The sequence below is a fragment of the Saccostrea cucullata genome, unplaced genomic scaffold, assembly GCF_032062105.1.
Source record: "Saccostrea cucullata isolate Sc308-1 unplaced genomic scaffold, CSIRO_AGI_Scuc_v1 ctg260, whole genome shotgun sequence".
Classification (NCBI taxonomy): Eukaryota; Metazoa; Mollusca; class Bivalvia; order Ostreida; family Ostreidae; genus Saccostrea; species Saccostrea cuccullata.
The window spans coordinates 202,209-219,069 of NW_026924928.1; the positions used below are offsets into that span (position 1 = coordinate 202,209).

General features: G+C 34.4%; 1 protein-coding gene across 4 annotated transcripts in view; it reads left to right on the forward strand.

Annotated features, from left to right (window-relative positions):
• Window positions 1-16,861, forward strand: part of LOC134267631 (uncharacterized) — a 42,213-nt gene that overhangs the window by 2,341 nt on the left and 23,011 nt on the right. For all 4 annotated transcript variants that reach the window (XM_062749840.1, XM_062749837.1, XM_062749838.1 and 1 more), the window contains exons 6-31: window positions 84-221; window positions 635-814; window positions 1,137-1,297; window positions 1,425-1,562; window positions 1,994-2,092; window positions 3,798-3,981; window positions 4,620-4,764; window positions 5,224-5,357; window positions 6,634-6,760; window positions 7,060-7,151; window positions 7,401-7,565; window positions 7,707-7,829; window positions 7,988-8,122; window positions 8,821-8,940; window positions 9,061-9,201; window positions 9,391-9,578; window positions 10,517-10,616; window positions 10,843-11,013; window positions 11,281-11,361; window positions 11,472-11,552; window positions 11,710-11,811; window positions 12,146-12,250; window positions 13,056-13,202; window positions 14,384-14,471; window positions 15,068-15,232; window positions 16,015-16,094. In XM_062749840.1, coding sequence (XP_062605824.1) covers window positions 84-221; window positions 635-814; window positions 1,137-1,297; window positions 1,425-1,562; window positions 1,994-2,092; window positions 3,798-3,981; window positions 4,620-4,764; window positions 5,224-5,357; window positions 6,634-6,760; window positions 7,060-7,151; window positions 7,401-7,565; window positions 7,707-7,829; window positions 7,988-8,122; window positions 8,821-8,940; window positions 9,061-9,201; window positions 9,391-9,578; window positions 10,517-10,616; window positions 10,843-11,013; window positions 11,281-11,361; window positions 11,472-11,552; window positions 11,710-11,811; window positions 12,146-12,250; window positions 13,056-13,202; window positions 14,384-14,471; window positions 15,068-15,232; window positions 16,015-16,094 — 3,390 coding nt within the window. The remainder of the gene's footprint in view (window positions 1-83; window positions 222-634; window positions 815-1,136; window positions 1,298-1,424; window positions 1,563-1,993; window positions 2,093-3,797; window positions 3,982-4,619; window positions 4,765-5,223; window positions 5,358-6,633; window positions 6,761-7,059; window positions 7,152-7,400; window positions 7,566-7,706; window positions 7,830-7,987; window positions 8,123-8,820; window positions 8,941-9,060; window positions 9,202-9,390; window positions 9,579-10,516; window positions 10,617-10,842; window positions 11,014-11,280; window positions 11,362-11,471; window positions 11,553-11,709; window positions 11,812-12,145; window positions 12,251-13,055; window positions 13,203-14,383; window positions 14,472-15,067; window positions 15,233-16,014; window positions 16,095-16,861) is intronic.

Sequence of the window (16,861 nt, forward strand, 5' to 3'; positions counted from 1 at the left end):
CTCACTCCCTTCCCCTTTCTCTCTCTCTCTTGTTGCTTATCTCTCCTAATATGTGATTTAAGATAGGATGATTTTTTTTCCAGATTTTGGATGATATTTGTTCCATGCACAGTGACCTTGATCCAGATGTAGGTCAGTTTGTTGAGATGATTTGGAATGAGGCAATACAGGAAGCCGAGAAAATGTTAACCATCTCCATGCAGCATACAAAGATAGATAAAGTGAGCAGATGGATTTTAATACATATATATTGTGTGCTTTGGTTTGCTGAAAACACAATACCGATGATTATCATTTGAAATTTATGTTCAACTTTGGTATCTGGAACTTCCATATCTGGAATACAGTAAAACACATATAATTAGGGGCCAGGGACAGATGACCTTGCTTCATTATATCCATTAAATACACAATATAGAAATAAAAATCACTTCACAGAAAGCATCAATTCTTTATAAGCATGTTCAACATTAGAATGTCTTCATGGATAAGTTGAAGTGAGTTATAAGTCCCAATTGCTTTTTCTCTAAATATATTAACCTTGATATTTGGATTGGTTGGATATCTTGGAAATTTGTTCTTTGTCTCATTTTGTTTGAGATATTGAGGTTTGACTGTAAAGGTTTTTTTCTAGGTGGATGACGCTATGGCCATTTTAAAGCAGATCAAGCACATTATGAAGGAGAACAAATCAGATAACTGCTTGTCAGAGCTGGTGGAGAAGTTTTATAGGGAAGCCCTACCCCACAAACAGCAGTACATAACACATGACCTGAGCCCTAAGATGATCTCAGAGAAACTAGATCTTTGTCAGGTAGATTTTACTAATGGATTGATTGATAGGTGGGGGAGGGGTGTAATTGCATGTCCACTGACAGTCATTTATTGATGGAGGAGAGAGAGAGAGGGGGTCCTTTCAGGGGGTCTGGGCTGACAGATTCTGGGAGTAGAGAATATAAAATGGGGTGGAAGATGGAATGAACATTAATTTCAGTTAAAAAAAGAAAGAAAGAAAAATCAATGTATTAAAGCAGAGTTACAAAACCATTTGATTATTATTTCAGGGGTAACTTTGAAGCAAATGTTTAATACCCGGTATATCTTTATATACGTATATTGTTCATGTTTTTCCCCAGCTGATTTATGATGTACTGACTGTCAGTGAAGCCACAGATTTCTCTCCTGCTGCCAGCACTGTTGCTAAGTACAAGGCTCTGAGATGTCACATGACAAAACTGAACCAATCAAACACCAAATTTCAAGATATTCGAAACATCTTCAGTAATAGAGAACAAAGGTGTTAAATTATATTCTTAAAAGATTACATTATTGTGAATGAAATAATTCTCATATTCAGAATTTACAATTGATCATATAATACTATCATTCCGAAAATGGAACAAGATTTTCTTTTTCATTTGAAGCATCACAATCCACCATGTTTTTGAAGTTGGGAGAACTGTAGAGGACATTTTGTACCAGGAAATATCTGGCTCCATAGGGAATTCTCAGCTGCTGATGCATGCTTCAGGGCCCCAGAATCTCCTTGGTATTCTGTCAAGGTATGCTTTTTTAGGGTCAGCAAAAATCTTATGCTCATCACTGTAGATGACCATGCATTAAGAAATCAGATGGCAGCATTGCACATTTTTGAAGACTTATCCACAAGACTGTTGGGATATTTGTAAAAAGAAATAAACTTTGCATCATACACTGCAGTAATTTATTTGTATGTCTAAGCTGCTCAAGTCTACATACATTGTCTGGTATTATTACCTCACTGTACATCTTTGATTACCTGATAGTTAATTTGTAAGACCAAAAAATATAAAGGTTTGTAGTCAAGTAAACTACTACAATGTATATTGATTTGTATACATAGTTTTGTATACTGGAAATACATTATAGACAGTATATCCTCCAATGGGCATATGAAGACAACATGATCATAATGAAAACAATATTTTGATAAGATTTTACTTTCCTATTTTAGGGGACTACTTTTACCTCAAGCAGTAGAAGAAGAACATGGGATTACCAGAACTGATGGAGGAAAGCTTGGATATGGAATCTACTTCTCCAATTCATTTGAGTAAAGATAAAATAATAATTATTCTAAAAATGATGTATACAAACTATCAGATTAGAGTGCCTGTTTTTAGGTCACCTGAGTAAACTCAGGTGACCTATTGCTATCTGTTTTCATCTGTCGTCGTTCGTCGTACGTCGTTCGTAAACTTTTGAACATTTTAGCTTCTTCTCTGCAACCACTGAACCAATTTCAACCAAATTTGGCACAAAGCATCTATGGGTGAAGGGGAACAAAAATTGTGAATTTCATGATCCCTGCCCCCTTGGGGCCTGAGGGATGGGGCCAAAACCACTAAAATTAATGCAATCTTTAAAAATCTTCTTCTTTACTCCTGGACTTCATGCAGTCAAACTGTTTGCATGATTGTAATCAGCATTGAGTCCTCTACCAAAATTGTGAAATCCATGGCCATAGGGTCAGGGGTTCTAGTGCTAGGGCAGCGCTAAATAAGTATATAGTGAAAATGCATTATTTCTTTAAAAATCTTTTTCTCTGTTCCTGGGTACTAAATAAACTAAGTAAGTACAGAGTTATGATGAGCAAGAGTAGCTCTAATAAAATTGTGAATTTTATGGTCCCAGGGTCAGGGGTTCTGTTGTTGGGGGGGGGGCTCTATTGATTATATAGTGAAAATACATTAAATCTTTGAAAATTTTCTTCTCTGTCTCTGGGTATGAAGCAGATGAACTACCTATATAGTTATGATGAGCAAGGGCCCTAATCTTGAAGAATTGTGAATTTCAAGGCCCCAGGGTCAGGGGTGGGGGTGGGGCTCTACTTATATACTGAAAATGAATTAATTGTTTGAAATCTGCTCCTTTGTATTTATAAAACATTTATTTATTGTTTGATAGGCAATTTTAAGGGTGCCTTTTTAAAATTTGTGGAATGTATGGACCTAGGGTCAGGGGTTTATTTCACAGTGTTAGGGGCACTACTGATTATTGCTGAATATTACTGATTAGTTGGAATGCAATTTTGTTCCCCTACCTTGCGTATGGGTATTCAGTGAGGTGATCATGAATAATTCATGAATTTCCTTGAATTTTTCATTCATGAAATGTTCATGAAACGTTCATGAAGATCCTATGACATTTTCAAATCAATAAACCAAGCTAAGCAACTGCTAAGTGTAATGATGATCAATGGTGCCTCTTTCAAAATTGTGAATGCCATATAGCATCTGGCTTAAAACATGAATCAAATTCAATAACTGGAAAGTTGTTGCAGAATGCTCAGGTGACCTATAAGGCCCGTGGGCCTCTTGTTAGATTTTGAATTCACATTTTATTTCTTAACTATGAAATAGTGTGAAGTATTATGAAAGCAAGTTTTGATTTTCTGCAGTGGAAATGATTGACTTTGAACAAAGTACATTTCATGTACCATATGTACTCAAAATTAATTCTTGTTTCAATTAAGAGAAGGAATGTATGCTCTATACTGTTTTCACCGTATTTTGCAACACTTCAAATACTTTCATGACAAAATTTTCACAAATTCTGGGTATTGTTGTCTTTAATAAACATCAAAATAAATTTTTTTTGCTACATAGACCAAATGCCTCATGTAATTGCACATAAATAAAATCTTGTAAATAAAGAGTGATTTAAAGTAGCTCTGTTGCATCAAAGTAAAGCTTAATGAAGTGAAAACTTAACCAAGTGTAAATAAGCTTGAATGACTTTAAATGTCTTAATTTCAGAACCTGCCTTCACTATGCCGAGCCCAGTCGTGACACAGGAATGAGGATGCTGATAGCCTGTGATGTCGCGCTAGGAAATTGTTGTGACTGCACCACTCTACAAACTGATCTTACAGCACCACCTACTGGATACCACAGCTGTCATGGTGTGAAAATGACAGAAGAAAATGTAACAGATTTTATGGTAGGTTTTTAAAGATTATTTTTCCTTCACTTCAACAAAATCCTCCTGTGTTGCTGAAGCATTGCAGTTATCTTACCAGACATAAGTTTTTTGGCAATAATGAATTCTAATTCCCTGCATAGCCAAGCTATCATGAATGATGAATAAAGAGATGGCTACAGTCATTCAATATTGTATCCTAATTTCTAGTAATGCTGCACCTTTACTGTCAAATCACAGCAAGATACCATAAGGTATGTCTTGGTCAACTTGCATGGCTAATGTATAGATCTACTTGTATGCCATTTAATTAAGAAGCTTTGATTCAGTTGCTAACTTTATAGATGTGCTTTTAAGTCCATTTATTGGAAAGTTCTACGTGAGCATCTAATTAAAAAACTGTTCTTTAAGACCATAGACCATACTGCATTTGGCTACGTAGTTGAGAAGTTCTTTTTTTGGGGGGATCTTTATATTAAGTCTTGTTGCATTGTTTTTTTTTAAAACAAAATAATCACAAATTGCAGTAATTTCTCATATTTCTCTCTTAAAGTTTCATTTAAAATGAATGACCTTTAAATATAAAGATGTATTACCAATATCTGAATATAGAACTCTATATTCAGAGGAGAATTATATGTCTGTTTTCTTACTAACAGGATGATGAGTTTGTGATATACAACACCTCGCAGCAGAGAGTTAGATATGTGGTTCTCTTCACGCTCCCCAGTGATCCACCCATTTCTACAATCACGACAAGACCTGAAGTTGAGGAAAACATGGCAGTTACATCAAGTTCTATTGGTATGGCCATATAGAGTTTACTTTAATAGAATTTGTTAAGACCCTAAGAAATTAAGGATTCATAAAAATCTCTTATCATATGAAATGAAAAGTATGTTATCGTAAAGGTATACAGTAAAGGCATTTATTTTTTCAGATGATAAGTTTTGATGATTTTGCTTATTTTTGTCCCTTGGCACCCAAATGTAGGTGTATGAATTCATAACGATATTGTGTAAAGATTAATTTCAACATATAGAAAAATCTTAACTTATCATTGTTTCTTGAATTCATGACTATAAAGTGAGTGCGCTTAACTTGTAGTGAAAATTATGAATTATAAAGTACATGTATCATGTTTGAATTTATGAAAATGGCATGATTTTCTTGTAAAAGAATCACCCTCCCCATTCATTGAATTATTAGATTTGAAAAGTTGTTAATGGTTCCTTATATGATGGAGATTTCATATTTTTACAGATATTACTGACATAAAGAACCTCCCCGATCCCCTCTCTAAAGTGACCGGCGGTTTAATCGGCAGTAAAAAGTCCATCCAAATCCCACTACGAGGGGTTCATATCAGGGCCAAGGTCATGGACATGGTAGCAAAGGTAAATTTACACTCCATGAAAAATTTCAACAAACCTTTAGATTATGTTAACATCCTGTTTCTCCACATTCAATTTACTTGTTTTTTTTTAATGCAAAACTTTGGTTATTTCTAAATTGTTGTTGTATTTTGAACTGTATTGAGGCAGAGAGCAGTATATTAAAAATTGAAGTTTGTTGGGTCCAGGGCTCCCACTGGACCGAAAATATTTTTCGCCACTTTTCGCGACACAAGCTTTAAGAAAAGGCATACTTACATCTGATTTCTCGACAATGCAATGCACTTTTTGTTATTCAATTTTTTTATTATGTTTATTGACACAGATATTGTTTTAAAATTGTAATGTTTAAAGCTTATGGTAGTATCCATTTAAAAAAAAGAAAAAAAGTAATAATGTTAAAATTACACAATTAATTTGATATTGTATTGATATCGGCCAACTCTTGACAGAGAATGTCCTCTTGTTTATATTTTTTTCACCTGGGAAGGAGGGGGGGGGGGGTACAGACCTAGTAAAAATATGACATTTTTTAAAAATAGAAATTTTCATCATTTCATTAATTAATTGTGAAAAGAAGTAAATTGAAAAGTAATGAAAATTAGGTTTGAAACTTAACATCTTGGAGACTCCAGGATTTAATATGCAAGCTCTTGTTATTGTAAATAACTCAGTATAATTTACTAACTAAAGATAATTCTGTTTCCAAACCAATTTCTTTTTCACTCTTTGTCAGTTAATGGTATATTAATGTACACTTTTTAAAATTTACATTAGGCAAAATTTGAAGCCATTCTTTACAATTTTCGTCATGTTTTACTTTGATCTACATAGATCCAGATTTTGTTGATAAAAATGTTTTATTTACAAACTTCATCTCCGAATAACACTTTATCCCCCCTTGTTTAATCCAAATTATATTATTTCAAGCAATTTTGTAACCCTTTATTGCTCCAGGCTAGTTACCTAGTGTTCAAGCGAGACGTGATTTCCTGTATGTAGGTTTCAGTTTTCACACCTCTGCTGCATTAAGTAAACAAAGGGACTTATCTGTGTACATTGAATAAACAAAGGAGCTAACCAGGACTACACAAATTTTGTACATGGTACATTTAAAAAATTAATTTTCGCCACTTATGAATTTCTTTTCGCCACTTTTGAAAAAAATTGAATTCGCAATTGGCGACAATGGCGAATCACAGCTCGAGCCCTGGTTGGGTCTACAGATTGTTACTACATATATTTGTTCTATTACACAGTGTTTTTTCTTCTTTTACAGGTGGTGGTTTTGCAGGCCTATAAAAACAAAATAACAGAGCCTATAGAAGCTAAGTATGTGTTTCCTCTAGATGAGACTGCTGCTGTGTGTGGGTTTGAAGCATTCATAAATGGAAAGCACATAATAGGTAAGAGAGCTTGACTTTATATGCAGTAAATAATTGGTGAGGTTTAAACAGGGATTTAGTATGAAAATTATATAAGTGCAAAATAAATTAGAAAAGGAAGATATATGATTAATTTCAAATCTATAATGTAGAAAACAACGGTAAGTTTTTCCAAAGTGGAACAGACAATATCTACTTCAGATATTCGCTGGAGTTAATAATCAGAGTAAAATTGATTTTGGAGTTGAATTATATCTTTGTTTTAAACGGGGAAACTGAACATAAGAAAATTATTTTATACCATTAAATGTGATTTGCAGGAGAAATCAAAGAAAAGAAGACAGCACATCGTGAGTACAGAGAGGCCATTAGCAAAGGTCATGGTGCATATTTAATGGATGAGGAGGAGCCTGTAAGTGTCATCAGTACATGTATTTGAATTTATTTTACTGTCTTAAAGATACTATAAACATTATGTAGCTGTGTATGCTATCGATCGCTTTTGACAGAAAACAGCTATTGCTATATCAAGTACATTAATTGCTAAGAGTCCTGTGTATATATATATTTACACACAGTAACCTATAAAGTATTTATACTTGTTCATGTAAATACATGTGATAAAAAATCTTCATGTGATTATCACTAATTCTATTTTTAGGATGTTTTTACTGTGAGTGTGGGTAATCTCCCCCCAAAGTCTGAGGTCCTAATAAAAGTGACATACATCACAGAGCTTAAGGTGGAAGGGGACAGTATTGCCCTGACCATTCCAGCAACAGTAGCACCCTGGGTCACAGATTCAGCGCTCGCCCAACAAACTCAGGTGAGGACAGGTTTAACGCAAATGAAATGTGTTTTTACCGTGAGAATTTCTTAAAAATTTTCTGTAAATACTGGTAAATACAACAGCATAAAAATGTTTTTGTCATGTACAGGTTTTTTTGTATGTTTATGCTACTTCTAGTCTGAAACCACCGTTGTACAAGTCCATGACCCGATGGATTGTCAGATATCACTACAAGCTGCCATAGAGATGCCATTTGAAATAAGGTCACTGAAATCAAGTACTCACAGACTGAAGTACAAAGTAAGATGGATAATCAGTCAATTTGGTACTGCCCAGAAATGTTTGATGTTATTTGTAATGTTTAAAAAAGATTTTTTTTAAAGAATTGCTTAATGCATGAGTCTACTTTTACCTATTGATATATATCAAAGAAATTTGTAATTTTGTTTTATCGTCAGAAAACTGCCACTAAGGCTGTAGTGGAGATTCCAAAGAAAAGTGAGTTTACAGCAGGATTCCAGCTGATGATTACCTTAGCAGAGATCCATGTTCCTCGCATGTGGGTAGAGTGTCATCCAGAGAGAGACCAACAGGTAGTGGATGTGGATGTACATGTACACATAGATACTTATACAGAGTGTTTCATAAGAAATGTCACACATCTTAATGGGCATAATCTGAATATCAAGCATAGTATCACCAAAATATCATCCACAAACATTGATTATATACCCCCAGCTTGAAAAGCGGGAGAGTATATAGTAATTGTTATGTCCCTCCATCTGTCTGTACGTCTAGCTCTCCGTCCGTCTGTCTGTTACGCTTTGGGGTACCCATCTCTTATCCGCAACTCCTCTCATACCACGAAATAAAATTTGATGAAACTTTCACAAAATCTTTATTACATATTGCCATTGTGCACCTCTTATTTAACTTTTGTGATCTGACACATATTTTTGGTTTCCCACAACAAAACATGGACACCCATTATATTCATATTGGAGGCGGGGGGTATCATTTAGTGAGCTCATTGGTCACAGTACCTCTAGTTTAAAATTATGATATTGCAAAATATCATTTAAATATCCTTCCATGAAGTCACTGATGATATCATTAATGATGTCATAATTTCAGGTGTTTGTACCGGTAATAAAGAGTAATAAAAAAAGCTTAAGTTGTAAATGTTTAATGTAAACACAGATATAGTATGCACTTATGTACATATCGGTGTGATAAAAAATAATTATGGCTAGATTATATTTTACTTTTGACAAACTTAATTACCTTTCAGGCTTGTATGCTTGCCTTCTACCCAGAGTTTGAGGCAGCCATTGACCCCAGCCCAGAGGTCATATTTCTACTGGATTTGTCAAACTCCATGAAGGGGGATCCATTCAGAGATGCCAGAAAAGTACAATAGTTTAAACATACCCTTGTAATAACATGCATATGAAAGACACAAATCTGAAAAAGAGTTTTATTGATAGCGGATTCAAAATAAGTAAACATTTGCTTAAGCATTGTTTTGTAGGTGTTATTACTGGCTCTGGACAACCTGCCAGAGAAGGCTACCTTTAACATTGTGGCTTTCGGGTCTTTCTTTAAAGAGCTCTTTCAGTTTCCTCAGAAAATTACAAAGAATTCCACAGATGAGGCCATAAAATACCTAGAGGTACTTTGACATTTATATGTGTGCTCATTATACTTTTAATGACTGTGTAACAGAAATGTGTTTGATTGTGAAGAAAAAAGAAAATGTCAAGCCAATTTATTGTGCATTAAAATACGAATTTTATTATGGATCATTTGAAATCCATAGAATTAACAGAATTACTCTAAAGAACACATTGAATATTTTCAGACTGCCAATCCTGTGATGGGATGCAGTGATGTGTTGTCTCCCCTGAAATCTTTTATCTTGCTAAGCCCTGCAGAGGGCAGCAGGAGCCTCTTTTTGATTTCTGATGGATTTGTTGGTAACAAGAGGGCTCTATTTCAAACTGTTGCCACTAATGGTGCCAAAAATAGGCTGTTTTGTCTGGGAGTTGGGTGAGAACTACTTGTAATTTTTAGCTCACCTGAGCCGAAGGCTCAAGTGAGCTTTTCTGATCACATTTTGTCCATCGTCCGTCCGTCTGTCCAGCTGTCCATCTGTCTGTCTGTCTGTCCGTCCGTCTGTAAACTTTTCACATTTTCAACTTCTTCTCAAGAACCACTGGGCCAATTTTGACCAAACTTGGTACAAAGCATCCTTGGGTGAAGGGGAATTTAAATTGTTAAAATGAAGGGCCAAGTCCCCTCACAAGGGGAGATAATCAAGAAAAGACAAAAATAGGGTGGGGTCATTAAAAAATCTTCTTCTCAAGAACCACTGGGCCAATAAGGCTGAAACTTATGTGGAGGCACCCTTGGATAGTGTAGATTCTAAATTGTTCAAATCATGACCCTCGGGGGTTGGGCGGGGCCACAATGGTGAATCAAAGTTTTACATAGAAATATATAGGAAAAATCTTTAAAAATCTTCTTCTCAAGAACCACTGGGCCAGAAAAGCTGAAACTGATGTGAAAGCACCCTGGGGTAGTGTAGATTCTAAATTGTTCAAATCATGACCCCCGGAGGTAGGGCGGGGCCACAATGAGGCATCAATGTTTTACATAGAAATATATAGAAAAAATCTTTGAAAATCTTCTTCTCAAGAACCACTGGGCCAGAAAAACTGAAACTGATGTGAAAGCACCCTGGGGTAGTGTAGATTCTAAATTGTTCAAATCATGACCCCAGGGGGTAGGGCGGGGCCACAATATGTATTACAAGGGGGAAATCTGGTAAAGAACAATATATGACAAAAGATTCTCAGGTGAGCGATGTGGCCCAGGGGCCTCTTGTTACATGTACGTGTATTTGTTGAAATAATAATATTTTAATCAAGTTTGATAAAAATGGAGAAATATACCAGCTAGTATGCTGTCCATCAATATCTTTCCAGGAATAATAGAGACAGTCATACATTACGTAGCTTGGCTAATCATGGAGGGGGGACGTATGAGTACTACAACAGCAAAACAAAGTCAAAATGGCCAGACAAAGTGAGTGTATTATTGTCTTAATTACTTTTTGTAACAAGGGAAAAAAATTATGTTAGCTGACTAATGTATCTGTCATGTATAGAATTTAAATGACTAATGAAAAATAAATAGTAAGTTTAATTGCTTGCATGATAACTTCAGAGAAACTTCAAATTATATTTTAGTAATATTGAACCTTCCATAAAGATTATTGGGTACTTAAAAATGACAAATTTTTTATTAATAGATTGCATCACAAGTAGAACAGGCCACAAGACCAGGCATATCTCTCGTCCAGGTGGAGTGGGGTACGTCCACCAATAAGCATGATCCACCCCTCCAGGCACCTTGTCGGATCCCTAGTTTATTCAGTGGTTCCAGACAAGTGGTATATGGATTTGTCAGGAATTGTACACAGGTATTGCAACTCAGTTTTATTGCTTCCTGAATTCAAAAATAGTCATATGTGGAAGAGAAAAAAAATATTTTAAATAAGTTTAAACATTAAAAAAGTGGAAATTAAAGCAAAATAATTTCATACATAAGATGAAAATGCTTTCAAGATAAAACTTCAGTTTTCATTTTAAAAGAATCAGATGCAAATTTTTAAAAAAGATTTCTTGGCTTTAATCCATATCTGTTTGGCCAAATATTAGCAATTAATTGTATGAATAATTTTATACAGGCAAAATTGATGGCAAATGTTGATGGACAAAAATTTGAAACCATGGTTTCAACAACTGAACTTAATTTTACTGAAGGAAAGGTTTGTTTAAAAACTCACTACAGAAAAAAAGCTCTTTTTTACTTTAAATTTTTTATAGAAATAATGTGGATATAATTATCTTCTAATCATCTACTGAGTAATTTATGTAGATGTTGCACCAGCTTGCAGCCAGAGCTGTCATTAGGGATTACGAAGATGGAGTTCTGAGTGACTGTAAAGTGGACCACAAGGTAACCCCAAAAATACAGCAAATTCTGACAATAGCTCCCATTACATACAGCTGAACTTCTATATGCTGATCGTCGATATTGGAATACCATAGATATGTAAAGTACATTGTATATTTGTCAAATGACAATGTAATTCATTTTTTCTTTTTCATAAAAGATGATAAAACAGGAAAGGAAGCAGCACATCATTGAACTCAGTAAAGAGTTTGGTATTGTGACTCCATATACCAGCTTTATAGCAGTGGAAGAAAGGAGTGAGGTATGGGTGAAAATGTGTAGTGGCACAAACATTCATCATTATCAGATCTTGAAATTTGGGGTAGGCTAGTTGTAAGCTTAGTTTTCAGAAATTTAAGGTTCATTGACACTCTGATTAGAAAGATAACTCTGGCTTGACTGGATTCAATCTAATTCAACTGCATATTTCCCTGTAATTACAATTTTGTAAAATGAAACTCATTGTCATGATAATAAGCTTTTAGTTAGTTGACAGTAGGATGATGAATTTTAAATATTTTGAATTATACTTATATTCTTTATGTATGGATTGTTGAAAGGTAAAGATATAATATAAAAATTTTTATCACATTTAGGGGGAGGTAACTGAGGGTCCAAGCATTCAGGAGTTGCTGGACTTGGAATCTGTGGATATTTTAACATACATAGGATGGATGAACCCAGACAACATGGATGACAAGGTTTGTAAAAATAAGTTCATGAAATTTTAAGTTACCAGCAGTATCAGAAAGGGGGCTTTGATTACTCTGTGGAAAAGGGAGTGGGCATTGTATCGGTACTTTGGATTTATTTACCTTTCTCCATTCAGTGATATGAATGTAAATATGAAGAATAATGACTAGTAAAGTCAGTATTTGCACATCTAGCTTTAATGTTTAAACTACAGTAAAACTTGGTTGCAGACCATTTCCAGGGACATTCGTAATTGCTGTGTTTCATACATGTACATATTAAATTCTTATACAGCAAAACTCATGTAGTAGGAACATGGATATTGCAAATTCACAGATATAGCGAAATCATCTTGGATCCACATCTTTATAAATTTGATGAATTTCTTACACTGATACAACAAATTACGGATGTAGCAAAGCAATTTCATAGGTCCAAGTGACTTAGTTATAACCGAGTTTTGCTGTGCACTGTACTGTATACAGGGAAATTTTCGCCCCGTTTTATTTTCGCCCTACCGTTATTTGGGCGAATTTAAAACGGGGCGAATTCACATAATACAGTATAATTTCTTAAACAAAACTGTAACTGGGCAAATTTAAAATTGGACAAAATTGTTTGCAAGTGGAAAAGGGCGAAAATATCATGGGGCGCAAATAACTGTATACAGTATTTAGATGAAAAATACAACTTCGTTGTTTTGTACATGTTTAGAAAAAAATCCTTCAAGTGTGTATAATACTAAATGCACATTGCACAAGCTTAATATCAAAACACCTGTAAATCATTATCAAGATCATTATTTATAAATAGGAGCCTGTACATTGTGTGGAGGAATTGCTGAGGAAGGCCAGCATTGCTGAGAGCTTCTCCCAGATAGAGGCCGAGCGGTGTTACCTGTCTGTCCTCGACTACACAGCGGACCTAATGGAGGAAGAAAATAGAGACCTAGCAGAAAAGGTGAAATACAAAGATTATTTACTATGAACATACATGTACTTCCTTATAAATCTTTGCAGGAAAAGGAAAGTTCAAGAACAGTTTAATTTACTTCTTGCTTGTTCAAGTGAATTTGAAACTTAAGAGGTCAGACTGTCTCATATATGAGGGGTGATCAAAAAGTTGGCAAACTAATTGAATAACTTTCAAAAAAGAAATGATATAGGGTTTCAGTGTTGAAAATGTTTCAACGTAGTCCTCACCGATTTTAATGCGCATCTGCAACCATTCTGCCCATGCGAGGATCACGTAATATTGGCGGTCACGTGACATGCTCCTTAGCATTCTGTCACAGAAGCTTTAAATTTTTTCAGACTCTTATATTTCTTTCCATGCAGGTTATTTTTTCCAACAAAAACAGTCCATTTGTCAGACGTTGCCTTAATCTCAATGATAGTATGGGTGGATAATGATACCTTTTTGCAGAATGAGCATGGTAACCATCAAAACCCAAGTCTTCTGTCTTTTGAGCGTTGTTTATTTCTTGTGGATAAAGTATGGGTGCCTTCACTTTATCATATCTGATATGTTTAAAGTCTAAGGTAAACAATATTATAGGGATTTGATGATTATATTATTGTAAAGATATTAATCTATTTCATTTACTGTAAGTTGGCGATTTTTCTTATCAAATCGCTTAACAAAGGACACGTCTCTTTCCCAGTTTGCATTTACTGGGCAACAGAACAAACATCATTTTTAAACATCTCCCTTCCTTTACTTACACAATCAATCCAATTAATGACAATACTTCTGGAAAGTCGCTTATCTTCATAAACCTTATACAAATCATTATAAACTTTTACAAAGGAATTTCCAAGATATACGTTTAGCTTTACAGCCGTTCATTTCTTGAATACGACTGAGTCAACCATTTTTTGTCACAAGTGATCTACCTTATGACGTCATTTTCACATTGTGACGTCACAAACACAGGAAAAAATGTTCCATTACATATGCATTTTATAGAACATGTGTATGAATTTATGTGTGCCAAATTTCATTCTGATCTGAATTGAGGTTTTGTAAATATAGAAGTAGTTCGTGAACTTTTTGATCACCCGTCATAGTTCAAAACTTGACATATTGAGTGTCCTGTTGTATTATGAAATTTATTTGTTATTTTGATGGATTTTTCACAGGTTCTGGAGGCCATTGATCAATTTTTTTCCAGTCAAGATTCTGAAAATGCCAGAAAAATTCAGTATCAGTTCCATAAATCTCTTCCCGGTAAGATGTCTGCTTTGCACATTTATACTCTGATAATTGGAATACATGTACCCGGTAGATACACGGAGGATTGTATAAAATGAGCGTTCCTCCAACTATTGAATAAAAAAAAATTATCTAAGGTTACTCAGCTTGATCATGTTGATGGCAGTTAACGTTTCATGAAATGAGATTTTTAAGTTAGTCTCTTACTTATTTTAATGACAATACAGTAAAATGGAGACCTGAAACCGCTTGAATAAGTATCCGAGGGGTTTTATTTCCTACAGTCATGTAGATCAGAGATAAAAATGAAGATACGTCAAATGTGAGGCCTATCAGGAGACCTCACTGTATTGTTCCCAGTTATCTAATGATTAAAGCAACTTTAGGTAGCATACATATACATTTATATTGATGAAAGAGAACAAAGTTATCTGAATATCTAAACCCTGCTGCATTTGGGCCTACAGGCTCTATTACCTAGTAGCTTTGGACCAGCTAGATAAAAAAAAACAACAACAAATTTGATATCCTGTACAATCTTTTCATATATTTTCCATGAATTTCATAAACAGAGACTGGTAAACTGTTTATTGCAAATTATTTTATTTTAGTTCCTAAACCACTGATAGTGAAAACCCTGACGGGAAGATCTATACAGGTTACAGCTGGAAATATGGCTGAGTTGAAATCCGAAATCATGAATAAAGAGGGCATACCAGAGGACTGCATACGGCTGATTTACAATGGCAAACAACTCCAAAACACTGATAATTTAGGTGAGTCTCTTTGTAAGCCTGTATTTGACTGATTAACAAAATGACTAAAAACTTCAAAATACAAATGATTTTGTGCACAGTAAGCATTGAAATGTTTGCATGGTGAGTTTTTTTCTCTGCAGGTGATAAATTTTGTAAAATATTATCACCACGCAAATGGCTTCAGAAAAGGAAACATACGAAACAAACGTGACACATATTAGAAACTTATAAATGCATGAACTCAAAAATAAACCCCACACATATGCTTGAAAAAAATTTAACCCTTAAAGATATTCACATTTTCGGTATGTTGAATAATAAGCAAACAGTAATTCCTATCACAACAGAATTTGTCAATTTTTTCCATGCAATGGCTATTCAGTAAGATTCACACTCCTAAAATACAGTGAAACTCGTCTAGTACAAACACCGATGTTGCGTATTCAGGAATATAACAAAGTTATCTTGGATCCGCAGCTATATAAATTTAACAATTACAGATATAACTAAGTAATTTCACAGGTCCCGTCGACTTTGTTATAACTGTGTTTTACTGTACAAGGAGGATTTACAGTGTACAAGTATCAAGTCACTTGTATAAGAAATTTGCTGTAACTTTTTGAATGATGATTATCTTAATTGTTTAAATGAATCCAGAGGTTAACAAAAATGAAACTACATGTGATCATAACTTTAAAAATGTTTTAGACTTGATTGACAAATCCTTTGTTAACGATAATTAGTGACTCTTGGTGTAATTGATGATATATAACAAAAATATACAAATTTCTTTCAATAAGGTATGCCTGCAAATTCCACCATATTTCTAGTTCTTCGTTTGAGGGGAGGGCCAGGTCCATCAGATTCAGAGACTCAACAGGTAAATTTTATTATGTAAAACTGTGAATGCAGTGAATAGACAGTTTAATAAAAAACAAATTTGATTTAGCTTGAATATAGGTAAAGCAGAATGATGTATAATTCAAATATCGTTAAACTCAACCTTGTATAAAGTGCCAAAGTAGTATGTTCATTAGAATTTTACTTATGTGGAAGCATCCTTGGGTAGTGTAGTTTCTAATTTATTCAAATCTAGCTGCAGATCTGTAGCGTTAAGGTTTTATATATTTGTCTTTGACCTTAACGCTACAGATCCCGTAGTGCAAAAAAGGTGCAATTTACGGCGCAATATTTTTTGCGCTCTTTTGGGGAGAATTTCTCAACTTTCCAGCATCGTTCAATCAACTATCTTTTAACCCCTAATTCTAGACACATTATTTAATTAATCTGTATATTTTATCCATCTCCCAACCCTTTATTGTCGTCTCTACAAGTGATAAACTCGCTTGATTAAAATTATTTGTTAGATTACTGAAAATTCATATCCAGCGAGTTTATTGCCTGTAGAGACAACTATAAATGGTTGGGAGGTGGATAAACTATACATATTGGCTACAGAATGTGTCTAGAATTAGGGAGTGAAAGGTAGTTGATTGACCAAAGCTAGAAAGTGGAGAAATTCTCCCCACAAGAGCTCAAAAAATATTGCGCTGTAAATTGCACTTTTTTTGCACTACGGGATCTGTAGCGTTATGGTCAAAGACAAATATATAAAACCATAACGCTACAGATCTGCAGCTAATTTAA